Source organism: Paramormyrops kingsleyae, chromosome 9 (assembly GCF_048594095.1).
Source record: "Paramormyrops kingsleyae isolate MSU_618 chromosome 9, PKINGS_0.4, whole genome shotgun sequence".
Lineage (NCBI taxonomy): Eukaryota > Metazoa > Chordata > Actinopteri > Osteoglossiformes > Mormyridae > Paramormyrops > Paramormyrops kingsleyae.
Window position 1 is genome coordinate 12336949 of NC_132805.1, and position 27957 is coordinate 12364905.

Below are 27957 nucleotides of genomic sequence, written 5' to 3' on the forward strand. Positions count from 1 at the left end.
TCCTTGAAGGTTCCTCCTCAGCTTGCTTTTGGAATGACCCAGATATGCAAAGTGTGTGCAGGAAGTTTGAAGAACCTGCCAGACAAGACAGTCATTGCAATGATAGGATCCGTACCTTACTCACATACCCACCTGGATAAATTATTCTTGAAGTAAACTTTCGGTGGGAAGAAAAATGAGCTGTAACTGCATGAGATTCTTATTTTGGAACTCAAAAAACTAAGAATTTATGTAGATTTATACAGAAGACACATGTCCCTATAGCAGTATTTTGAATCCTGTAAACACGCAGATCAAGGCAATGAAAAAGCTGTACCTGTCCACACAGTATGTACTGTTTGACATTATGAAGTTATTGTGCCTCAATACATATAAACCTGTAATGTATTACCAAACAACTGTCTTCCATTTAGAAACAAGTATCTTCCATTTAGTTAAGTAAGACAGTGACAGTAAAGCACCTGTTATTAATTACAGGCTTATTAATGACGCTGATCACTGACTTGAGATTGTGAATGATGACTCTGGACACTGATTTGGGAGTGTGGAGTAAGGCGGCGATAGGAAAGCACCTGTGACTGATTACAGGCTGACTGATGACTCTGGACACTGATTTGAGAGTGTGGAGTAAGGTGGCGATAGGAAAGCACCTGTGACTGATTACAGGCTGACTGATGACTCTAGTCACTGAATTGGAAGTGTGGAGTAAGGCGGCGATAGGAAAGCACCTGTTACTGATTACAGGCTGACTGATGACTCTAGTCACTGAATTGGGAGTGTGGAGTAAGGCGGCGATAGGAAAGCACCTGTTACTGATTACAGGCTGACTGATGACTGTAGTCACTGATTTGAGAGTGTGGAGTAAGGCGGCGATAGGAAAGCACCTGTGACTGATTACAGGCTGACTGATGACTCTAGTCACTGATTTGAGAGTGTGGAGTAAGGCGGCGATAGGAAAGCACCTGTTACTGATTACAGGCTGACTGATGACTCTAGTCACTGAATTGGGAGTGTGGAGTAAGGCGGCGATAGGAAAGCACCTGTTACTGATTACAGGCTGACTGATGACTCTAGTCACTGAATTGGGAGTGTGGAGTAAGGCGGCGATAGGAAAGCACCTGTGACTGATTACAGGTTGACTGATGACTCTAGTCACTGATTTGGGAATGTGGAGTAAGGCGGCGATAGGAAAGCACCTGTTACTGATTACAGGCTGACTGATGACTGTAGTCACTGATTTGGGAATGTGGAGTAAGGCGGCGATAGGAAAGCACCTGTTACTGATTACAGGCTGACTGATGACTGTAGTCACTGATTTGAGAGTGTGGAGTAAGGCGGCGATAGGAAAGCACCTGTGACTGATTACAGGCTGACTGATGACTCTAGTCACTGATTTGAGAGTGTGGAGTAAGGCGGCGATAGGAAAGCACCTGTGACTGATTACAGGCTGACTGATGACTCTAGTCACTGAATTGGGAGTGTGGAGTAAGGCGGCGATAGGAAAGCACCTGTGACTGATTACAGGCTGACTGATGACTGTAGTCACTGATTTGAGAGTGTGGAGTAAGGCGGCGATAGGAAAGCACCTGTGACTGATTACAGGCTGACTGATGACTGTAGTCACTGATTTGAGAGTGTGGAGTAAGGCGGCGATAGGAAAGCACCTGTTACTGATTACAGGCTGACTGATGACTGTAGTCACTGATTTGAGAGTGTGGAGTAAGGCGGCGATAGGAAAGCACCTGTGACTGATTACAGGCTGACTGATGACTCTAGTCACTGATTTGGGAGTGTGGAGTAAGGCGGCGATAGGAAAGCACCTGTGACTGATTACAGGCTGACTGATGACTCTAGTCACTGATTTGGGAATGTGGAGTAAGGCGGCGATAGGAAAGCACCTGTGACTGATTACAGGCTGACTGATGACTCTAGTCACTGATTTGAGAGTGTGGAGTAAGGCGGCGATAGGAAAGCACCTGTTACTGATTACAGGCTGACTGATGACTCTAGTCACTGATTTGGGAGTGTGGAGTAAGGTGGCGATAGGAAAGCACCTGTGACTGATTACAGGCTGACTGATGACTCTAGTCACTGATTTGGGAATGTGGAGTAAGGCGGCGATAGGAAAGCACCTGTTACTGATTACAGGCTGACTGATGACTCTAGTCACTGATTTGGGAATGTGGAGTAAGGCGGCGATAGGAAAGCACCTGTTACTGATTACAGGCTGACTGATGACTCTAGTCACTGATTTGGGAATGTGGAGTAAGGCGGCGATAGGAAAGCACCTGTTACTGATTACAGGCTGACTGATGACTGTAGTCACTGATTTGAGAGTGTGGAGTAAGGCGGCGATAGGAAAGCACCTGTGACTGATTACAGGCTGACTGATGACTGTAGTCACTGATTTGAGAGTGTGGAGTAAGGCGGCGATAGGAAAGCACCTGTTACTGATTACAGGCTGACTGATGACTCTAGTCACTGATTTGAGAGTGTGGAGTAAGGCGGCGATAGGAAAGCACCTGTGACTGATTACAGGCTGACTGATGACTCTAGTCACTGATTTGAGAGTGTGGAGTAAGGCGGCGATAGGAAAGCACCTGTGACTGATTACAGGCTGACTGATGACTCTAGTCCCTGATTTGGGAGTGTGGAGTAAGGTGGTGATAGGAAAGCACCTATTACTGATTACAGGCTGACTGATGACTCTAGTCACTGATTTGAGAGTGTGGAGTAAGGCGGCGATAGGAAAGCACCTGTGAAAAGCACAAAATTTAAAGCTAACTGACTAAAAAAGGACACTGTACTTTGATGTATATCTTCTACCAGAAATATTTATCACTATACTAACAAAGTTAGTCTGGTATCCCATCAAATTGTAGACTACCCACAAGCAATTTTGGTCTCAGAACGCTGAATGTTGATTATTTCCCACCTGACTATTCACCAGCAGTACCTGTTTTTAATATCGGCAAATGAAGTTTACTGGAAACTGTGGCCAGAAAGATCGTTGATCATTAGCAGCAGGGCTTGCTGTTAGGTTCCATCTTCCTGTAGTAAACTATCAATATTTTCTGCTACAGCCTGTACCCCCTGAGAAATATGTTAAAATTGCACATCTAGAAAAATGCAATACCACGTTACCTTCTTATAATCTGAGATGCCAAAACACCTTTCCCCCTTATGTTTGCGTTTAATTAATGTCAAGCATATTCATAATCAGACACGATCAGATTTTGACAGGATAAATAAATGTTGTCTTTTAACCAGAGCAGCCGGTGTTATATAATTGTAATAGTTATACACTTTCTAATTAATTACCCATATGGTGCAACTAAACATTTTATGCCTGACAGTAGGTGATAAATCATGAGGTGAACATTCTTTGTATTAGTAAACACTAAATGGCAAGCAAGATTGATTTATACTACAGCAAAGACATATGGAATAATTAAATAAATACACGATTAATAGCTTAACCCTGTGATCCTAAGCATAATTAACAGACTGGATACATGTATGGATAATTAACTGAAATCAGGTTAATGCACCTGGTACTAAATTACAAAGTTGTCTAAAATACTGCATGCAGCTATAATTTTATGTATTACATACATGCGTTCATGTTTCCCGCCTGTTAAGTAATTAAAAAGAATAAGATGCTGTAACCATTTTAACAGCTAAAAAAAACAAAATAAAAATGAAGGAAAACAGTTATATTTAGTGCGAAATGCAAGCACTGTCATTATCTTCATTCCCTGTTTAAATTCCGAGCAGCTCCTTTCTGTTCTCCCACCATACGCTGGCAGAGATTAAATGTGTTTCCGATGGACCATCTAGTAGGAAGCTATTGCTGCTGCTGGGATCTCGTGCCAGGAAAGGCCGAGTGACGCAGCAGCACCCTATACATCCATGTGACAGGACAGCCAATGAGGAAGCGGGCTGGGTCTGGGCAGAGTTCCCACGCTGACCTGGCTCGCTGTCATCACGTCACACACGGCATTCAGCATAACAGCGAGATTTTTTTTACCCTGGTGTTTTTTTTTGTGTTGATGTGTTTATTTATATTTCAAAGAGCCGATGCAAACCATTATCACCGAGGACAAGGTGACACCAACTTGGGGTCAGTATCGGGGACGAGCGGCACGCCTCGGACCTTCCTGAGGCCTTGCGATGCCACCGTTTGTCTTCCTGCAGCTCCACTGTATTGCACACGACTCCAGTGGCACAGGGAAGGAGGCTGAGTAGCCAGAACATGCTGTCACGGCAACGACACACAGAGTCCCCGGCTGCTGCTCCTCATCATGCGGCCCGGTCTGAAACACACTGACCATTCCTGAGCCAACACCTTTAAAAGGAGTAGGCAACATATAATCAATTTATAACGCGCCAGAGCAGTATTTAAAAAGTGCAAGAAACACAAGAATATTGTTATTTAGATGCAAGGAACAACTGAAACAAAACCGTTAAGTAATGAAAGGCATAGTATGAAACTGCACTCATTTATCCTCTATCCAGTGCAGATAGTAATGATAAAAATACGTTATTTATGATAATAAGAGATGGGAATTTAGGCTTAATCTTCTATCTTCTATGGCAATTAAGCTTACCATTCTTAAATAATGGTTACTGATTTGGTTGCAAAGATTAGTATTTGATAACAATAATGCTACAGTTTTCTCCATTATTATCTTCTGTGGCATAGAAATGTCACAGATGAATCAAGCCATGCAGATTACTGATTACTGATGCTTCATTAATGAATCTGAAAATTAAAAATCATGCAGAAAAATATAAATGTAACTGAGGTCAAAAGTCAGGCATAAAAACTACTAGAAATCTAGGCACCCGATTTGTTATTCAAAAACCAACAAAAATCAGGCGACGACCCTCTTATGACCTCTGGGAATATCCCGTCGTCCAGTTAAGGCTTGTTGATTACCACTTTTATGTTTCCACTGAACTCTACCAGCTAATTCATTGCCTACGGATTCACTCTCAATTCCATTGGGCATTACTGAAAAAGAGACTACAGAGAAACCTTGTGTTTCACTTTCATTTTATTGTTAACTAACATGATATATTCCTACTTATGCCTAAATCATGTACTGTTATTTAAGGAGGACTCCAGAAAATGTAATTTTATTTCGGCTCGATTTGTTTTGTATACACATTCACACACATTGACACAACTGCTGGCGAAAAAAAAACTTCTCCATATGACCCTATAGTCAAACAAACATCAAGAAACTAGTCCATCCATCATTAAATACATGGTTTACGATCATCAGGAACAGGCCACGTACTGATGTCTAATCTGAATCCAGGGCAGTTTTTAAATCTGGTATCATAGATGTAAGTACAGATCGCTATTGTATGACCTATAAAATTACAGTTTTCCATTGGAGTTCCCCTTCAAGAAATTACTATGTTTATAGAGATTCTGTAGCAAAAGCAACAGGGGACTACTGCATAAATTCACCGCAGCACAATCACGGCGCATTAATATACAGCAAGACCACCGGGCATGTAACACAGGTAACAACTTATTTTTTCTATAAAAACATACGTAATATAGATATTTTACAGGAACCGATGAGAGTGTTCAATCATCATTTTTCTCCCGTACATTTTTAGGTTTTCTTTGATGACAAAACAGTTATTTTCATTAACAAATCTAAGCAAGATGTTGATACAAAACTACACTACTGTTGCATTGCTGCAAGAAATGAATAAATTGATTATTAAATGTCTACAAATGTGCTAAGTCAAATAGAGAGGCTCACGAAAACACCTTGACCGCTAACACATTCAGCAACGGGCAAAAATAAAAATAAAAAGAGGATAAGGCAAAAGCAGACCGTATTTCCTTGCCGGAAATAGATTTAGCCATGGCCAGAAAATAAACAGTCTCTTAAGAACAATTAGCAGGCAAAAAAGACTGTAGCCACGAAAAGACTTGGGGCTTTCTGGTTCAAACCGGCATATGCTTGGTTCGCTGTGCCTGCTGAAGCCAAATCGCATATCTGGCAAATTCCAGTCCAAGCAAACGTCTTAAGGCCTCGTCGCTAAGCCGAAAAAGCCAGCATGCACCAAAGGTGAGGGCTTTTCCATTCTCTGCCTCCGAAGCACCTAGTTTGTCTGTGGCAGAAGCCGACTTCCTGTTCAGTCACAGTAAGTGGCTCTTTTCGTTTGTTCCTTTTGTTTTTTTTTCTTGTGCCAGTAATTTCAAGAGCATTTTACCTGGAATGTCTCTGTTTGTGATCTTCCAGACTGTAAACATAATGGCAATTAAAGTATTTATACAGTGTTTTTTTCCACACAGATAAAAGCATAAAGCAAAGCATAACTTTTCAGGGTATATTGCTAACAACAATTGTGATTTCATGTGAAAATAACATATAATTCCTGACACCCATTCATGGCTCTACATGTATTTTCCAGATTATTATTGTTTATTTGAATTTATTAATCGGGGACAACGTTATCTTGATAGATAAACAACTGAATGTTTCCTAAGCACAGAAATTACCAATCATATGAGCAGAGATGACATGCAACAGTTTACTGCAATATCAGGATAGCTCAGTTCAGGAAATATAACAGTAAGATGGGGACAGGGGGCCTCCCTGGTTTGGGCATAATCAGGAGTCAAACACATTCATTCAGCTAACCTCTGCCTTATTACCTATCATTACTTGAGCCTAAATTCTGTTTTCTTAAGCTTCTTAAACTTCACTTAATCTTTGATTCCCACCCTATTACAATGTGAACCCCATTCTAATTATATCATATTGTAGTCTATACCTCATTGTAGTCTGAGCACCACTGGGGTCTGAACCCCATTATAATCTGTACCCAATTGGAGTCTGAAACCCACTGTAGTCTACATCCCATTGTAGTCTGAATCCCATTAGAACCTGTACCTCATTGTAGACTGAATCCCATCATAGTCTGTACCCCATTATAATCTGAATCCCATTAGAGCAGTGTTTCTACACCCAGTCCTCAGCGAACCCCAGCCAGTCCACGTTTTTGCTCCCTCCCAGCACCCAGCGCACCTGTACCAGCTATTCGGTGTTCCTGATTGGCTGGGAGCTGGGAGGGAGCAAAAACGTGGACTGGCTGGGGTTCGCTGAGGACTGGGTTGAGAAACACTGCATTAGAGTTTGTACCCCACTATAGTCTGTACTCCATTATAGTCTGAATCCCATTAGAATATGTATGCCATTGGAATCTGTACCCCAGTCAATTCTGAATCCCATCATGGTCTGAACCCAATTGTAGTCTGTATCCCACTGTAGTCTAAGCATTGCTCACCTCTCTCCATCCCATCTCCACTCCCATCCCTATTCCTTTGATTGTTTGCCATCTCACCAAGAGAAACTCTTAAAATGCCTGTTAAAATGCCTCAATTCTCATTAAGAATTAGAGACGTGTGTCTAATAATGACAGTAATTCTTAATACTTAAATTCTTAATACTGAAAAAAATTGAGTAATATATCTAATAATACTCCCTGTAATATTGCATGTATTTCGTACCCACTTTCATTGAACATAACACTGATAGCATACTACATTAATTTTGTCACCCATTTTTGTATTATTCTCAACAAAAGAATACAAGTTGGCTTGTTGTGACTTCTTGATAATTTGCCCTCTATCACTCCATTCCTTTTTGTAAAGTATATTAAACTCCCTTTCTCACCTAAGAGGGCAGATTACATCATGTCACATAAGAGACCATTCATGTGATACTAAAGTTTCTTATTGAACAGCTGCTGAAATGTGACCAGTGTTGTTTTCCAAGGTATCAGGGTAGCTGTACAACAAGCTTGAGGTCAGGGACTGAGTGCTCACTGTTCTATTCCTGCACTACAGAGGATCCCTGTTGATTCGCATCAGCCTATCAGCTTCCCCAATGACTCTCAATACTCTCAATGGGCTGGAGACTAAATGCCGTCAGTTAACAGCAGTCTCAGTCATGCATCTCCTCCCCTCTCTATTGCTGTAATCTCAGCATTTATTAGCTGTTTGTCTTTCATATACTTCCTCATGGGATTTAGAAATTCACTTTAGACTTTGGAACCTGCATCAGATATCTTTTTATAATGATAACAGTTTTAGTCAATGGTTCAAACACTCCCTCTAAATAAAACAGTAATAGCATGCTTTGTTGTATCCTATAAACAGCATGATCTGGGCATGAGGTCTATGAGGCATTTTGTTCTGCTTGACAACAGAACTGGGTAATGTTCACAGTGCATGTCATTATTCAGCTTGCAAAAACACCAATAGTAATAAAAGCAGACTCAATGCACATCTTGCAAATGTAAAATAGGACTCCAAGATCCATTACGGTAAGATTGGATTGTCTTCTCCTGCCCTGGACAGTGCAAATTCTCTCACCATCGGCTTCAAAAGAAAGGCAATCTATGTCTGACTGCCACAAATTTATCTTGAAGATGAAGTATGATGTCCTTCAGATTGTATCATCAGATGATGCTCCTTGAAGCAAGTTAACTTGTCATGTAAGATCTTAAGTCCTCCATCATGCGTGGTTCAAGCCTTCTGGACATCATGGTTTAACTACTTTTGAGCTTCCATAGCTCCACATAAAAGGTCTTCTTTGATTCTTTGCTGCTGTTGTTAAGTAAAAGTGTACACGCTGTCATGTAGTGTCATTCAGAAAGTTCTAGAAATCCTGATGAAGAATCCCATACCAAAGTACTGCAATGCTAAACTGGCAGTGACTGGTGTCTAGGACTAGTCTGGCCTCTTCATGACCTTCATATCACTTCACAAACATCATCTAAATGGTACAGCAACGATTTGAAACATATTGGTCTTAAAGTCTTGGAAAGAGTTTTCCAGTCATACCAAATACTTAAGCCTAAGAAACATGGACGATGCAACACTCAGCCTTGGGAGTGTCTTGTACCAGGTCAATGAGACTCTCTTTGACCCTAATTAAGTTCTGAAATAAAAAAGCTGTAAGCAATTATTGAGCCAATGAAAAAGGACCGGAGCTAATTATTAAAACTACAAATAATGTTATAATGGTTTTTCTTAGATTTCTTTTTTTCTCAGACATAAATATTTAGGATATATTGTGTGCTATCATTATGTGTATACTCTTGCTTGTTTGTAGCGATTTCTGAATTTATTTATACCCTGTTATCCTTCGCGAGTTATTACCGGATGTCAGTCTAGCTCTTATCTTATCTTGGAGTGAAATCTGTATGTATGGGCACATTTCCTTCAAGGTACCCATATTAGTGGCGCAACTGCCCATTTATGCTTGGACCATTTGCCCCTGATAATCCGCTCCAACCCCCACCATCACCATGTAAAGAATGTTGATCTCAAGGCAGACATATTTAGCATATTCTTTGTGTGGTATGCTTCTCTTTTTTTCTCACACTTGCGGAAATAATAGATGCTACTGTACTTTGCAACCTGCCCTGTTGTCAAAGGCAGGGATGAGGGTCATAGGCAGATGGTGGGGGTAAATCATCTTTCAGCAAAGTCCTGTCAAGTGCTTTGACTCTCCATTAAGGAGAATCAGAACTCTGTGGTAGAGATCTGGGTGATCTCAGACTGCAGGTCTTGCTGAACCCTCCTAGAGCGGGAACCATGGGGCATCTGGTCCATGTCTAGTCATACTGGCTTCTTCCCAGCCTCCGACGGGGCGCAGACGGAAACAGGTTCGCGGGTGGTGTTCCGGGCCCTGGAGAAACTGTTCTGCTCAATGCGGGAGCGGAAGGGCAGACAGAAGTCCCGGAAGCACCTCTTGAAGTTCTCATCTAGGAAGGCATATAGGACTGGGTTGAGGCTACTGTTAGTGTAGCCCAAGGCAATGCAGAGGTGCCAGCTGGCGACCACAAAGGGGTTCTTCGAGTCGATCTCCACTAGGGTCTTGACAATGATGAAAATGTGGATGGGTGTCCAGCAAATTATGAAGGCAGCCACCACCACCAGCACCATGCGGGTAATGCGACGTAGGTTCTTGTCCTTCTCCTTAGATCCTGAGAGCAGTCGCACACTTTTCAAACGCAGGATCATAAGCCCATAGCAGATGGTGATGACTAGCACAGGCACCAAGAAGGCGAAGATGAACACACAAATCTTGGTCACCGTGTCCCAGTACCAGTCTGGATATGGGAACTTCAACATACAGACAGTTTTACCTGAAAAAAGAAGCATGCAGCAATTTATCATGTGTAGCACAATATTTCTGGTTTCAAATAGATCAACAGCAAGCTTCTTCTTGTGCTATCTCACTTTACTAAATCTATGAAAATGAGATAACTGAGGTATTTAAAGATTCCACATTTCTGCACCTGTGACAGTAGTTCTGAATCATGCCTGGACATACCTTTGTCAGTTACTTTGGTGACTGCCATTATCATAACGGGGACGCCAACGGCGGAGGACAGTATCCAGACACAGACGTTGATAATCTTGGCCTTGATGGGTGTGCGGAAGTCGAGAGCCCTCACAGGGTGGCAGACTGCGATGTAGCGATCCACACTCATCATGGTTAGAGTGAAGATGCTGGTGAACATGTTATAGTAGTCGATGGCGATGACCACCTTGCAGAGGAACTTTCCAAAGGGCCAGGTGTTCATCAGGTACTTGGCACTCTGGAAGGGCAGCGTACTGGTGGCCAAGGCATCTGCCAGAGCCAGGTTGAAGATATAGATGTTGGTGGCAGTTTTCATTTTGGTGTACCTGTTTAGGTTGAGATAACAGTGGTAGGATTCCTTATTTACAGTATCTGAAAAATCTAAATAGCAAATAACTAGTGATTGCTTGTTCAATCTACAAAATTGATTTCTATCAGAATAATTTACAAGGTTTCAATTATTATTAGCTATTCCATGTAAGTTTCATTTTGTGTCCTCTTACTATTGTCACTACAGAAATATGAATATAACTGCTACCTCATGATAGTCATATTAGTCAGGGCAAATATACATAAATCTCTACGTTCATCATGAATAATGAATACAATAATTGCTCTGATCAGTTTGAATAGATAGATAGATAGATCCCAAATTTAGACATCCAATTTAGACATACTTACACATTTAGACATACTTACACATATAAAACACCACGATTGCAATAATAAAAGCATAAAACACATGCAATAATAAAGTATGATAAGACTGACAAAACTGACAATAGTAGCAATTTCTGAGTATAATAATACTAACAATGATCAGTAAGGTACCAAGAATACTAATCACTCCAGAGTACAGTATTTTCCAGTGGATACAGTGATAGTTCAGTTAACATAAGGTCATTTCAGGGTGTTAAAAAGTTCAGGTAACATCGTAAACATTTTAAATTAAACCACCAATCTAAAAGAACAAACATGTCTGTATTCTGTAATGCGAAAGAGTGCTTTAGGTTGTTGTGAAACACAGGAGGAATGGCAGAGGTGACAGGGGTGATGAGGTCACAAGCTCAGTGTGATATCGATTATCCTGAGAGGAGAGGCAGATCGCTTAAAACGCAACAGCATGTATTCTTGAACTTTAAGCACCAAACGTTTCATAGTAGATTAGACAACCTGAGGTGTAATTAATTGCATGGGGTGCAATCTGCTTAGTGCAGAGTGTTTCCTGTGGTCTTACGGCTATGTCAACACCTCCGCTGAATTCAGTGGCTCTCCATAGTGTGGATAACCCCACTCCAAACAGAACACTTAAACAATAAAATTTGCCTTCACTTCAAGTAATATGTGGAAGTCATGAGAGAACTTTTTTGTTTTACAAAGGCAAACACTTTTGCAGTGAAGCTGGCTAATTATCAAGGGCATTCATGGCAATAAAAGAGTGAAACACGGTGACCCACGAGATCAAGTGAAGTCCATGAAAGAGATGAATATTTAACAGCTTATTAAAAGAAAACAAAACCCCAGTAAAGAAAAATCACAACCCAATAAACACCCCTGCAGAGATACAGTTTTGCTGCTGGGTAAATATTTTAATATACATTTTATGAATGTTTTTATTGACAAATAACTTTGTAGGTCCTTTAATAGTATAGTAATTGCCCTGTGTTATGTTAATTACTGTCCACTGCATCACTTCCAGAGCTTTTCCTCTTTCAATACATTGATGTTGTACTCTACAGATCTGCGTTTCAAATGTTTCAAATATTGATTTTGTTGCCCAGTTTCAATACTGTTGACTAACCAATAAAATGGAAGTACCCACCACAATGGATGTGTTTGGTATTGGGATATATCATAAATCACTTGTTCTGCCTTCTGAACAGTTTACATGTGTTGGTGTTGCACCCCAGGCAATAATAATCTGTTATTGTTTGTGTCTTGTTTTCATCACTTGGGGAGTTGCTAGCCCAATACTGTTGTACTGTTGTGTACAATGACAATAAAGAATCGGATCTTGAAATGAATACTTGACTTGTCTGTCACATTTAATGACATTAGAAGGATCTACAGTACCTCCATTTCTGAGTAATCTTCCTTAATAATTCTGTTAGCCCCAACAAAACCTTATACACTTGCTCCATTACAAGTGTTATCTTCACAAAACCAAGCATGATTACAATATATACAGCCCGCATGTCCCTAATTAGTTTGTCCCAGGTACAATCACTGTGTCTCTAGACTTTATATAGACGGCACGTAACACAGGTGCTACACTTTGGATATTAAATTATTCTGATTCCCTTGCTGTTCATCAAAATGTAATAGGCTAGGCCATAGTATATTTCACAAAAAGATAACAGGTAAAGGACTCTGAAGATGAAGACTGAAAACCCTTGGGTAAGGACTCGTCATACAACGCCACATCTTTGAGGGCCACTGAAGCTCATAAACAAGCAGTCTAACTAAGGTTCAGTTCACTACAATTTCCAGTAGGCTGGAGACTACTGTAACGAGAGGAGCCTGCATGGGAACGGCCACACCAGTGCATTTCCACCGTCCTGCATCATTGATGAAAAGCTGCCCACGACATCCGTCTGGGTTTGGCTCATTTTCAAGTGACTGAAATTCTCTGGTAAGATGGTGATGAAATTATATTCCTCTATTATTTATGCATTCTGTTTGAATCCTTTCAGGAGGAAAGATACTTTTGCTTATACATGTAGGGCGGGGAGGGGGTGCAGTCCACTAACTCTGTGCCAATTTATCATGTTGTTTTGATATGCAAATTGGAGAAGGATTTTATGATTTTGAACTAGCTTGAGGTTAAACCCATCATTATACCTCTGTCCTTGGTGTGACCGGAAGCAGAATGCTGAGATCTTTCCTGCACTGAGCACAAATGGGTTTATGAATTATTCAAAGGAAAAATCACACTGAATGAACTGGGATTAACCCTAAAATACTGTAAAATACGGATTGACAAGGTAGGAGACCAGCAGCAGGACTTTCTGGGGGTTAAGTAAATATGAATAACATCAACTTTTTCTAATAGCACATCAGCATGGCACCTGTGGGAATTTGTGATTGACCTGGACAGACAGATACTAAATCTGACCGGTAACCTAAGAACATAAGAACATAAGAACTATACAAACGAGAGGAGGCCATTCGGCCCATCGAGCTCGCCTTGGGGAGAACTTAACTAATAGCTCAGAGTTGTTAAAATCTTATCTAGCTCTGATTTAAAGGAACCCAGGGTTTTAGCTTCTGCTACACTAGCAGGAAGACTATTCCATACTCTGACTACACGCTGTGTAAAGAAGTGCTTCCTTAAATCCAGTTTGAAATCTTCTCCCGCTAATTTCCACCTATGGCCACGAGTTCTTGTATTTGAACTAATGCTGAAGTAACTATTCGGTTGAACAGCATCCAAACCTGTTAGAATCTTATAGACCTGGATCATGTCCCCCCTCAGTCTCCTTTGCTTGAGGCTGAACAGATTTAGCTCAAATAACCTGAATGTCTATGTGTAAAATGATGGCTTTCAGGCAGCCAGGCGTTCCAGTGCTGCCCATGTAGAGCTATGCTTCTGATTGGCAGAATGCTCCATGTGACCACCATCTCTCTTGGAACCAATCCCAGCAAGGAGCAGCAAGTTCCTGCTAGGTGGACTGTCACAGAAGATTTTGGTAAGGGGACTAAAAACAGACCACGCCTTGACTCCCTCCATATTTCAGGATCAGCCCCTGCCTTTGAGCTGCCCATGGAGGACCTAAGAGTGCTTTTCATAAATAGCACCTTCTTCAGAGGGCAGCTGGAGATGTTCATATTCTGGAAGAGGCTCTCTGGCTCACCTCACCCAGCTTCTGACAGTGTTACACGTGCTGGGGGGTGCCTTTCATCACCAAAAGTACAGACTCATAGAGAAGGTCCCTCAATGTGAAATCACAGTCCTGTGAGACAGGTCACATGAAGGTCAATGGCCTGAAAAAATGCCATCCGGTAACACTTCTCATAATATAGTATACAATTACTTCTGCATTAATTAACCACAAACTAAGTCTTAGTTACATAGGGATCTCATGTTAATTCATCATTAATGAAACGTGACATTTTGTCTCAAGCAGTTACTATGTTTGTTACTATATCTGTTAATCATGTAAACCTTTGTGAACTACTGAAGGAACAAGTAATGAACACAAGTGAAATACTCATCTCATGTTTGTTCATCATTAATGAATCGTGATTCATCAAGTGGCAAGTAGCAACTAATTTGTTCATGATTTGTTCATAATTTGTACTTCAGCAGTAAATGAGTTATTACTAAGAATTTGTGCCCCTCAAGTAAAGTGTTACATCCTATTTCAGGGGGTCAGCTGAAGTGTACATAATACTCCTGATATATTTATATATACTATTTTCCATTCATTTCCTAAATGGGCGTTTTGTACAGTAAGATCCATATATATCCTGTTTTGGACTATTTATTACACAAACAGGATACAATGTAATTTTTATGTCACACAGAGAGGTGGCTCTTTTCCAGGTGCTACCAGGCTGGTGTACAGATTGTACCTGGTAGGGATCCGTGCTTTTCCTTTCAGGAACCAGGAACGATAGAGCAAAAACAGAAAGAGCCGACCTCCGCTGAGTGTCCCCAACGGCCGTGTGGTGATGCCAGAGGTGGGGGGCGGTTATGTCTCCCCCCTTTCCCCGGTCTGGACAGAATGTACACCCTCGATTATCTCCACACTGTTGCAGGTCGTTCTTTCATTGCGAATGAATCTCGAGCTACTCACACGAATGAGAGGAGCAGATGCACAGACAGAATATCATATGAAGCATTTCGCTGCATGAAGTTACAAAAAAAAGTGACAAAGCTACTAGTAGCGGCTCCAGATTAATTTCTTGGGAGGGGCTTGAGGGTGGGGTAACAGTAAGTGGGTGGGGTTATGAGGAGGAAAAATGTAGGCTTTTTTTCCATTAAGTGCACATCACCATATTTTCAAAAATCACACAATAATTATGGCTGTGATTTTGTGTATACATTTACGCAGTTCTGAGAACCACAAAAATTAGTTATTTCACATACATATATTTAGAAAAACTGTGATCCATGTTTATTGACTGAAATCACTGGGAGCCCATTAAAATGGGGGTGCCCATGCAGCCATGTTACACAGCAAAGAAAATAATTCAAAGATGCATTAGACTGACGTGAATTGGTTGCACGTGTCATCAGGATAGCAAGCTGTCACTGGATGAAAAGGTCAGCAGGTGTCCTGCATCTGCGTGGGCATTGGCTGGGATACACCATACCCCAAAGTGACAACATCCGCAAGAGAGTGTCACGCACAGACCTAGAGGATGGTCTGCATTTACACATCCTGGCTTGGGCCAGGTCTGCTGAAGCTTGATATATTTTTAGCATTATGCATACCGTTTGTTAAATAGTTTTTATTTTGCTTGCATGGAGCCTCTTGTAATCATTATTAGAATATACTGATAACAGCTGTAATTAATGCACTGCATTTCTGCATATAAATAGCCATCGATTAAAATAAATATGTTGTAATTTACTGGTATTTAAAACACCAGACTGACCAATGATAAATCCTAAATGTCATAAAATGATTACTTTCATTTGCTAATTTATTTTACCATGAGGAACAAAAATAATTGCAATGTAATGACTGTCATGGAAATCAATATTAAAATAAAACTAGCACTGTGGCAGAAAAATCAATGTGCTTTGAGAAGGAACAAATGACTTACTGACGGTCCAGTTTTGATCTGAAGTATTGGCAATATTGCCCATTAGAGAAGGCCTTTCCAAAGACTGTGTTATGGCCTGGGGCGCCGCGCAAACCGATTTTGTTTTTAGGCACTATTTCAAAACCACACTCAAAACAGAAATACACACACACACACACACACACATGTAGGGTATACATATCCTTATGGCGACCGCTCATTCATTTCAATGGGAAAAATGCTAACGCTAACTATGACAACCTTAACCCCTACCCTAACCATAACCATGAGTAACCAAACAAAGAGTTTTTGCATTTTTAGTTTTTCATTGCAGACACAGATTTTTATAAAATGGCGTCCTCAAGGGAAAATAACAGATATTTATCACGTTACGGGGACATTGTGTCCCCATAAGGTAAGGTAAGGCAAGGCTCACACACACACACACACAAACACACACACACACACACTAATGTACTTGAAACTTTATGTAACTATTACACATTCAAACATGTCCAGCTAACCTTATTTACTGCCGTGAGATGTGAGTTGTGAATGTCACGACGTGACAACTTGTTGATGATGTGAGGGTTGTCAGTAGAAGTTGGGATGGGAGATGGGATTAAGACACGTGATCTGACGGAGGAAGCTCGTTCATTGGCCAGATTATGCTGCTGGTCATAGCAGGTCTGGTATAATAATTGATAATTTGTTAAGAGGTAAATTAAAGTGAACAATCTGACCTTGTATGATACAATGTATTCAAATAATTAAAGCTGGTCCATTGTTATTAGAAGCTTTGTTAGTCAATTTTTAGCAAGAATACCTTATATTAGCAGGAGCCTTTTGGAAATAGATATGATAAAGTATTTATAGAGATCTATACTGAGCACTTGTATTTACATAATACATTGAATGTTTATTTATTTCATTCTGCAATCATGTAAAAAAAGGATTTTCTGTAATAGCTACATAATCATCGAATCCATTACAATGCTGCTAAGAGATTAATTTGAACACATTAAAAATATCAAATGCTTAACATGACTGAAATGTAATTTTGCTAAAAGCTTTGTTTTGCCAAATTGTTTTAAGAAGCTGAATTTGTTTTACTGTCATACTGTACAGTCATACAGTGCAGGACAATATCATTGGCATCCCACATATTGTGCATTATTCACGTCATGCATAATGTCCTCAGGAATTATTGCATATTCACCGACTTTTAATCATCAAAAGATCTATAATGGATGTCCAAATTTAAATTAAAAGAGAAGTCTGTTTCAAATGACATGTTTTTCTTACTTAAGAAAAAGAAAATACACCTGGGCCGGATCAAAGGTACCCTCCTGTAATACTCAGTTACTTCATGGCAGTCTCCAAACATTTCTAAATGCTTCTGGCACTTTTCCTCTGCTAGTGTCTCTCAATCATAATGTGCTGCAGCTCATTTTTCATGTCTCCTATCACCAATAAGAAAGTTCAGGTTTCTCCAAAGGTTTTCATTTGCAATCTGGACTCGTTGCTCGTCGGTTTTCTGTTGATCCTTTTGTTTGTGTTTCTTGCTAAAGGACCATCAATTCACACCTACTTTCCTCATTCTGGCACCATATTTCATTCTTCACTGCCCTGTCAGTCCTCCCATTGTATGACCCCCTTAATAAATTCAGGACCCCCAGTACCAAAGTAGTCCCATATTACAGAGCCTCCAGCACAGACTCCCTTTCCCTCATAAACCTCATTTTGTTACTTGATAAGCTTTACTAAAGGGCGCTTTTGGTTTCATCAGTTTCCCGCCAGGATTTTGGTTTACTTGTGTTTGGGTAAAGATCAGCTGTGCTTTTCTATATTGGTCTTTCAACAGTGGGCTCCTCCTTCACCTTCATCCATAATTTCCTTCTCAGTTTAATGAGTAGCATATGGGATGGTTTCAGACCTCCAAGTCAGCCTTACACTCTTTGTATGATATACCTTTGGATGTTTGCACCAACCTCGTAAAGATTGTTTGGACAATTTCTCTCATCCTCCCACATTCTGAAAACTTCCTCACAGTTCCATAAGCAGCAAACCTGATTAATGATATGATTAAGAACCGTTAAAGCGCAAGGTCTCAGGAGACACTCATGCAGCATTTAGAAAATTCTAAAACGCGTTACATTTTTATTTTGTGTTATTATAGTATTTTTCCTGATCGTTTCGCACAGCACAGTTGTTAAAAATGGATTTAGAAAAAAGACTGTCAAATTTGACATAAGAACATAAGAAATTTACAAACGAGAGGAGGCCATTCGGCCCATTCAAGCTGGTTTGGGGAGAACTTAACTAATAGAGTTGTTAAAATCTTATCTAGCTCTGATTTAAAGGAACCCAGGGTTTTAGCTTCTGCTACACTAGCAGGAAGACTATTCCATACTCTAACTACACGCTGTGTAAAGAAGTGCTTCCTCAAATTTGTTTTAAAATGTTCTCCCGCTAATTTCCACTTATGGCCACGAGTTCTAGTATTTAAACTAATATTGAAATAGCCATTTGGCTGAACAGCATCCAGACCCGTTAGAATCTTATAGACCTGGATCATGACCCCCCTTGGTCTCCTTTGCTCAAGGCTAAACAGATTCAGCTCAGCTAACCTCTCCCCATAAGACATTCCTCTAAGACCAGGAATCATTCTCGTAGCCCTCCGTTGCACCTTTTCTAAGGCAGCAATGTCCTTCTTAAGGTATGGTGACCAAACCTGCACACAGTATTCTAGGTGGGGTCTTACCAAGGAATTATATAAATGTAACATCACCTCCCTTGACTTAAACTCCACACACCTAGAGATACAGTATAACCCAACATTCTATTGGCCTTTTTTATTGCTTCCCCATACTGGCGAGAGTGGGACATGGAAGCATCAACATACACACCGAGATCTTTCTCGTAATCAGCTACCTTTATTTCAGTGGAACCCATAAAATATCTGTACTTTATATTTCTGCTTCCTGCATGGATTACCTTACATCTGTCTGTATTAAATTTGATCTGCCAAGTATCAGCCCAGTCGCTAATTAAATCCAGATCCCGTCTGCTTCTAGATCAGTATCTGCTACACCACCCACTTTGGTGTCGTCTGCAAATCTAACCAGTTTACTGTATGTATTGGTGTCAATATCATTAATGTAAATTAGGAACAATAGTGGTCCTAAAATTGAACCCTGCGGTACCCCACTATGAACACAGGTCCACTGTGACATTGTGCCTCTAATAACTACTCGCTGCTTCCTGTCAGTTAACCAGTTTTCGATCCATGCTGCCACAGTTCCTAAAATCCCTGCAGCTTTGAGCTTTAGCAAGAGCAATTTGTGGGGGACAACATCAAAGGCCTTCTGGAAATCTAATTAGATCACATCGTAGGTCTTTTTGTGATCATTTTCACTTGTAGCTTCCTCAAATAACTCAAGTAAATTCGTTAAACAGGATCTACCTCTCCTAAATCCATGTTGGCTATCCCTCAGAATGTTATTTGCATCCAGGTAATCTACCATTTTCACTAGGATTATAACTTCCATTATTTTTCCAGTAATGCTAGTTAAACTGATTGGCCTATAGTTTGCTGGATTACTTCTGTCCCCTTTTTTGAATATGGGTGTTATATTAGCAAAATAACAGACATCAATCATTGGTTAGTTCACCTATCACAGGTGAGTCTTATTGGACTGCAAACGTTGCAAACGTTTTGATTTTCATGAATGTCTAAGCTGAAACACTTTGACAGACATACTATCATAGTTTTGCATCAATATGAAGATCATTTAACCATCATTTACTTTGACTGCCTAAAGCTTTTTCCACAGTACTTTTAATGTAATTCTTATTATTTGATCCTGTGCTGCTGTGTATCAAACAAATGAGTGCATATAGGCCAAAGCTGTTTTACTGTAAACCTTTTTTCAGTAGTGTCAATAATGTTGATCAGTATTGTAAATAATTTACACAATTGTTTTTATTTTGATTAGCTATGTAAATACACACAGTGGACATTTTAGTAATTACATCTGTTCATTAATGCAAACAGCCTGTTTGCAGCTGTAGCTGAACATGTAAAACATGCACGCAGGTCAAGACGTTCAGTTACGATGAGGCTGAGTATTATAACGTCTGAGTCGTGTGATGGAAGTGATTTTAAGCATCCTGTGATTGCTGGTGTCACGCATGGTGCTTCCACTATCTCCGACACTGCTTGGCATTTTCATGAACCAAAGTGTCTAGAGAATGGTGTGATGAACAAAAATATCTGGCCAAGGGCAATAATGCTTCCTTTATGAGGGAGGTCAGAGGAAAATGGCCAGATTTGTTAACCCTCTGGAGTTGGCTACAGAAAGGCACCTCGGAACACACAACTTGTTAATCACTGACGTGGTTCGACAACAGAAAGAGCTTTTATGTTGTAGAATCCAGTCCATTAATATTAGACTTGCCTAACCTACAAACCCTCACAATTGAAGCTATGTGTATTTTCATATCAGGTTTTGTTGCCTGAAGCTCTTCTCTGTGATTGCTGTGTATCATCAGGACCTCTCCATGCTGTGAGCCATTCCGCTGTTTGCAAAGTGAATCTCTATCCTTTGAGCTGTAAAATGCTAATTTTTCACAGTCTAATGCTAATGTTTCACTTTCTGGGTTTGTTTACTGGGGTTTGCTTACAAAATCCTTTGCTTTCTGTGCTCTGAGAAGCGAATCAGGCCATGCATGAAGCTAGAAGCTGCCTTCATCATAATGTGTGAACCGCTGTAGGTGTCGAAGCATGTTGGACCATGGAAATAGAGCCTGTTTACTAGAAATAGATTCTTAAAAGAAGGATTTTGCAAGTGTGGTAAATGCATGCATAAGTACATACAAGATACTGCTATTCTCTAGACAACTGGATTCCAACTCATGTAGCTGTGTTGACTTATCTTGAGAAAGCTTTGAATTGTCACTTTATGCTTGAACCTATCTGATGAGTATGTGTGTTGGATTAGGGTTTTATTATACTTAGTTTTGTAGTCCCACTCAATTGTGTCTGTAAGTCATAATGCATATTGTGTCCTGCTATTTCACACCCTGGCTGGTATTCAAACTGACCATTAAATCTGCCATGCCTACCATCCATGCAGGTGTGCGACGGCTAAGCATGGTCATGGTTGGGTCACCTTGAGCAATTCTCCAATCGGTAGGTGATTGTCAAGCGAGAAGTTCTGATAAACAATGGTTTGGGTTAAACAATTAATACTGAAAAAATCCATGCAATCAGCCTCTGATGATAATGTAATGATCCTTCATTTATTAATTTACTGGATCCATTTCAGTTTGTGACAACTGCCATATTCTTTGTTAATCAGGAAGGCCTACACAGACCACATTATACCTCCAGTTTTGATGTTTTTTTAAAGTGTTTTGCTACTTTGTAGTGAAGAGCTCATCTTGGTATTTTGGAATTTCCTCAGCCTTTCGTTCTTCGTTTTAAGTATTACAATTTTTTTTTCCTCCATTGGTACTCCTTGAAAACAGCACGGCTTTTATACCCGAGACATATTATTGTTGCGTCATACCTCTAGGGGCGAACTGCATATTCTTCTGGTTCATGAAAATTCAGCATTGCAGCTAATGGCTGGGCTTTGATGGAGAGCGGAAGGTTCAAAGGATCTACATTTCTCTAAAAGTCCTCTGGTTATGATTATGTCATTATAGTAATTCATATTCATACTCATAGGTATATTATACACATCTTTTCTCATATTCTTTTATATCTGGATTATGGTTAAGTCTAACTTTGAGTACTGGTTTGTAATATTTCTCAATATTAAGGAATTCTACTGAGGTGAAAATGCCTGTATGTAAGTCAGTAATGTTGCGGACCCACTGTTACCATTAGACGCCATTACAGTACCAGTATGTCACCAGCTACACACTGCCACCAGTGATGCATCTTTGATCCAGTCTTAGGAGCACCTGTACTCCCTCCACCTTTTAATTGTTTCACCTTACATTTCAGGGCAGTATTCTGAACAGCAAGGAGCGTAAACAGCACTCGGAAAATCTGACCCATGCAGTTAAAGCATCTGTATACCGGCCAGCGATCACTTCATTTTTACAGTAGCTCCAGACAAATGAGAGGCACTTTCTAAAAGAACATTATGAATCTATGGGCTAAGAAAGCCTTAAACAACTGAGATCGATTTATTAAGCACTTGTGTTTGTACTAATTTGCCAATAAATTTCTTTCAAGTGTCCTACTTATGACATGTGTTTGAATGCATGGTCCCACCATATAGGGATTGACTGCCTCTAGGTTTCAATGGATCAAAAAAGGGGTTATTGTGCAAAATTGAATCTTATATCCTAATATAAACTCATTAACTGGCATTTAGTCCATCCTGAAATGAAATTTAACATAACCTGGGGTGCGATACTCTATGTTACTCTTTGGCATTATAATAATAACTGTGGAGCTGCTCTGGACTGCTGCAAAACACAGACACTCTGTCCAGCACACTGAGACCAAGTCTGATTCCAAACATTTCATCTCTAAGCTTTACTCCATGAAGGTGAAAAGCTGATCTTTCGTGAGAAGCTGTCCTCTGAGGCGAGAATCATCCACCCCCTAATCTACACCAGCAGCGGGCAGCAAACTGCTTCTGCGCCCTCCGGTGGGGAAATGTTTGGCACCTGTCCCAAAAAACAGAGCACAGCACCATAGTTATGCCACGGTTCACTCCATCTCCTGGAGTGCAATGGCACAACTGGGGACTCCATGAAGTTCTAATTTCATTGTCCTTTTAACACAAATCTGCACACATAATTTATTACACCAAAAGGACTTTTTCTCCCCAATAGAAAAATAATGAAACTAAAATTAGTCAGTTCACATAAACACATCTGTCTGTATCAGTGTCTCACCTCTTTGTTATGATTTGCTATATTGCTATAAACAACCTTTACAGTGGTATAAAGAGAAACTCCAATCTGGTAGTAATGATTGGCTGTGAGCTTTGTAGCTCGCTAATATGATAGCCCAATCCTAAATGTAATTACTTTTCAAATGTAATAACAAAAAGGGTGAAATGGAATCAAAGTGATGCCAAGTGAAAAACGTTCAATAAGAAACTTTTAACGATGTTTATGTGGCTGGTTTCCCTTTTGTGGGTGAAAACATTAGGGATGATCTCACAATAGGTCTGAGTTTCTTTTCACAAGGTTTTATGTGATTCTTCAATTTAAATATGTTGTTTATGTTCTCTCATGGAGAAATTAGTCAATGTAGGCTGGCACAGTTTACACCCACTCCTACAATATTTCCTCAATTTTCTAGAACTTATTCTTTGGATCTATTTTCCTCTGCTGCTTGATAATGATAGTGCAAGAACATAGGGACGTTCCCCTAATGTGCCTGCCTGCTAGGTAACGTAGGTGTTTTACAATTTCTTCTGATGTATTACTACTTTGTTGTTTTGGTCAGATTTGGGATCTTATGCTCTGTACAGAGATGTTCCAATTGGAATATACCTTATATTAACAACTAAATTGAGTATATTTCCATTGTGAGTAGTGTTACGATGAAAAGCATAAACAACCTATGAGCCTAAATTTACAGACCGTCCCAAAAGTGTGTGTGTGTGTGTGTGTATCTGTTCGGGGGGGAGTTACTCCTTTCTGATATGAGAAATACTGTATTAGTCTAGCCTAACATGTTTATAGACTATCCAGAGACCTCAGGTGACCTGATCTGGCTGTGCCTTTGCACTCGAATAGGAAAAACAAATGCACTTCCATTACCTTCCCACAACACCCCCACTGCATTTGTTTTTCAGCAGGTTTTTCAAAAAGGTTCATTTTCTATAAGCTGGTTTTCCATTTCCTTTAGATGATTTGCTTCTTTATTCTATACAAGAGAATGAAAAAAAATGGGGCAGTCTTTTGATTTGTGTTACACGTGTTTTGAGTAATCCAACTAGGTAATTAATGTTGAATAATGAACCCATTGCTCTCATTATTGAACAGGGCCCAGTGCATCTGTCTTTTATGTGGTCACTTGTCATTTATTTTTCAATGGTCTTTGAGCTAGAGGAATATGAAACATTCTTTAATGGTTCCTAGGATTAATCATACACCCAGGTTATTTGTAGCAGTGTTTTTCTGGTGGAAATAATGGAATAATATGGTATTAGGAAATATCCTTATTAAAAGTTCTGTGGCAAAAAAAGATTGATCAATTTCAGAATGATGTCGTCTTGTACAATAAAGCAAAGCTTTTAATGGATGCATTAATGGACGTATGAAAAATAACTGTGGCTGATTCCAGTGTTTTCTCTTAAAGTCAATTAGCTCAGATGTGGTTCGTTTGTGACTTTGTTCTCACTGATAGATAGCATGGGTAGGTGATTTGCCAATGCTTGCTTTCACGACCACTTAGAGCCCAATAAGCATGATTAATTGCTGCAAAGTATTAAAGATCACTGCAAATGATTAAATAAAGTTAAACAACCTTTGACACTGGGGCTAGAAAAGTTGAATGACATTCGAGTTAAAATATCACGAATAAAGGAGGAGAATGAAAATGTTCGGGTTTTTGAATAGAAAACCAAATAAATATCATTCCTTCTTGGTATATGAGTGAGTGGGTACTGGATGTAACTGCAACAGAAATGCAATTCCATTCCCCTAATTCCCACCTGACTGACTCCAACTGCAACAAAAGTGAGAGAGACGCGGCACAGGGACATGCACAGAGCTAAGTCAAAGCAGAGCCGCACTCCTGCTTGGAAATGTACACCCCCTTGACCAGCAGAGCAATTATCCCAGCCACAAATCCCTCTTCATCACCCCCCCCCCCCCCCCCCCCCCAAGCAAGGGACCGAGGGACAGCACCTGGTGACAAGATCTGCATGATAATTCCACAGCTTCTGTCTTCATGGATGCGCGGGAAATGGTGCTTGCTGGCATATGGGATCTTTCTCTCACTTTCTCAAAGCTTTTAACCACAGATGTCTAATTAAAAGCGAGTCAGATGCTTGTTCCTATTGCTGTTGTCAATATTCTGACAAAGTTTCCCCGAAGGAGTTCATTCTTCACGCCAGCCTAATAATTCCCTCAGCATTGTATCTTTCAGGCTACAATTGAATCTTAAGTTTTGCAATCAATTCGGAATTATACAGGGTAGTGAGGTATTGATTGTTTTCTTCTGTTTCTTTTTTGCTGTTATATCAGCAAAAGGAGGTGTCACATTCTGCTATTAAATCTGAATCTCCACCAGCTGCTACTAGTACTATTTTTTTCCAACTTGAATTGATGAGTGAAAAAATGACAAGAAGACTAACTGTTGGTGTTGAATAATTGTTAATGGTGAGTAAACAGTCAGGCCAGCCCTGACAGTTTGCTATTTGCACTCACATCACTAAAAGTTTGATGTGCTCTCATCAAGAACAGGGAACATGCAGACCTCTCAGCACTGGAACAGATGAACACACACACAGTCTTACCGGAATACCAGAAAGGGAGATCAGTGTAAGCGTCCCGTTTCAAAGTGATTAAATCAAGTCAAATGTAACCAATGGAGTATTAATAGCCAGGAGAATTTAAGCAATGTTTTTGCGGTATCAATAAGATTCTTCGAAGCTTATATACCAGACCTTGAAAATTCACGGCACTGGCAGCCAGCAGATCTGAATATTTAGTGACGGTAAATAAATACGTCACTTTCAGTTGATACAATGTAAATGAAAGCTCCATTTAGTAGCTATGCTAGCTGAAAGCTGCAACTCTCTTTTCGGAAATTTGCATAACTCCAATTCCAATGCATGAAATAACGAAAAAGAGAAGCAGGCTTACAGACAGAGCATTCCTCTCTTGCTTATTCACTGGACAAATGCTGTTTACATTCAAGATAGAAAATGTCAAATCCCGTCATATGGGAAAATGACTCTTGTGTGGATTCTGCGTGGTTTACGTCCAGTTGGGAGTGTATTTCACATAAATAATTACAAACCATTGGTTAATTTTTCCAAAGAAGAATGAATGTGTGATTTTAAACGACGATACATTATTAATAACGAGTAGTTACTTTTTCATAATTTAATCTGAATGATATAGGCGGTGGTGCTCCTCAGCCCCTATGGACTATAGCCGCCTCCGATATGGATATTGCGCATGTAGCCGATTCTGCGCCAGCTAAGTCCCCTGAGAGTCATTCTCACTTATCAATATTTAACGAGGTTTCGAATCACAAATCACCGACTGCAACATTCTATCATATTTGCTAATCTTTGTAAAAAGAAAAAAATCGAATTCTACTATGCCCAAGGAAAGACAGTTGCCCTTTACAAAAGTTTCTGCTGTTTATAAGTGCAAAGCAGTTGCTTGAAGTGCAGATACAAATGACATTTCCCCCTACCGCAAATAAAATTCCTCCACCATACATTATATTGTATTAATGTAAGCTTGTCCTTAATCTATCACACTTCGGGGGAGTTAGATCTGAAAGCATGGGGGACCGTTTTAATCGCCATTCGGACAGAGGAGCCTAGGGTCGGAAAAGGGGAGACGTTAAATTCCACATCTCTTACCTCACCACTCCGTACATCACCAGAATGTTCCCGAGCAGTCCCACCACACAGATCACGGAGTACAGAGCCGTTATTGATATGGCGATTATTATACTCGTAGCGCTTTTTACCGGGCTTTGCTCCGTGTAGTTGCTTCCGTTAGGCATGAACCCCATCGGGTCTTCCTGAAACGTGACATTGAACGGGATCACTGAGTAAAGGTCGGCGAATTCAGAACCGGGCACGGTGGAGAGCTCCATCGCTCGTCGGGTGCTTGGCGTGCTTGCTCCTCTCCTCGGCAAGTTTAAGCCAAAGTGAGCAGTGGCCAGCAAAGGCTGGGCAGTCCCGATCTCCTAACTTCACAGTGAGGCTGTTCCGATTGTTCTAAGAAGCGGTCCGCTGGTAAAAACCCGATCTCATCTAGTAGTCATGCTGAAATGATATCGTCCCGGGTGTTTTTCCCCAGCACCAGAATGGAAGGAGGAGGAATTAGCGTCAAACCTTCTCAAAATGTATCTAGTGTTACGAGCGTAGGGCGCAGCTGTAGTAGGGAATCCGAGTGTGAAATACTCCGATATGTAGGAAGGTGGTAGTGCGACTAGCGCGCAGGAAAGCAAGAAGCGCTTTGCCGCTCTCAGTCTCCTTTGATTTCTTATAAAAACCCGACAGCTCTATCGACGTCAAAGCCACGCAGTTGGCTGGATATCAAAATATTAATGTCAGTCGTGTTCCGCGAAATTATCTAAGTTCTGGCACGATGACCTCCCAAGTCGTACGAAATTATGAATTCAACGAATCTTCACAAATGTGCTCTTTACATCTTCGATTTTAAAGATAAGCTAATAATAATTATAATTTTTTTTACATGAAATCTGTTAATTAGCGGATCATACATCCATTTCAGTTTATGTTTTAAACGATTCTCTGTAGACAGTATCGACATAGCATAATGTTATACTGTATAGGCCTATGCATAGGCTATTATTATTAATTATTTTAAATTGTGTGCAGGGTAATGTATGCATTGTTCATGTAGTATTTTTGTCATTTAAAATGAGTTTTCTCTCTGCTTTGTGTTTATTTCGCTTCTTTTTTGAATGTCATTTCACTTCTGGAGAGAAAGAGCTTCAGGCAATAGGCTACCAATAAAATCAGTGATCAATGGGACGCAGGCGGTAGCCTACGCAAGAGGCGCCGAAAGCTTCCAGTGGTTTGAAAACAAATTAGGATTT

At 40.2% G+C, this 27957-nt stretch overlaps 1 protein-coding gene across 1 annotated transcript; it reads right to left on the reverse strand.

Annotated features, from left to right (window-relative positions):
• Positions 1 to 7135: 7135 nt before the first annotated feature.
• Positions 7136 to 27362, reverse strand: oprd1b (opioid receptor, delta 1b). Its single transcript, XM_023807574.2, has 3 exons — positions 26747 to 27362; positions 10380 to 10735; positions 7136 to 10191 (listed from the first exon to the last, which is right to left on the reverse strand). Exons 1-3 carry the CDS (start codon positions 26983 to 26985, stop codon positions 9662 to 9664), a joined length of 1125 nt encoding a protein of 374 aa, XP_023663342.1. The 5' UTR covers positions 26986 to 27362; the 3' UTR covers positions 7136 to 9661.
• Between the last annotated feature and the right edge of the window lie 595 nt (positions 27363 to 27957).

Coding starts and splice junctions, on each gene's coding strand:
- oprd1b (XM_023807574.2), bottom strand. CDS start 26,985: ATGGAGCTCTCCACCGTGCCCGGTTCTGAATTCGCCGACCTTTACTCA. Junction 10,736..26,746: donor GTGATGTACGGAGTGGTGAG/GTAAGAGATGTG, acceptor CAACCTAAACAG/GTACACCAAAATGAAAACTG. Junction 10,192..10,379: donor CACCAAAGTAACTGACAAAG/GTATGTCCAGGC, acceptor TTCTTTTTTCAG/GTAAAACTGTCTGTATGTTG.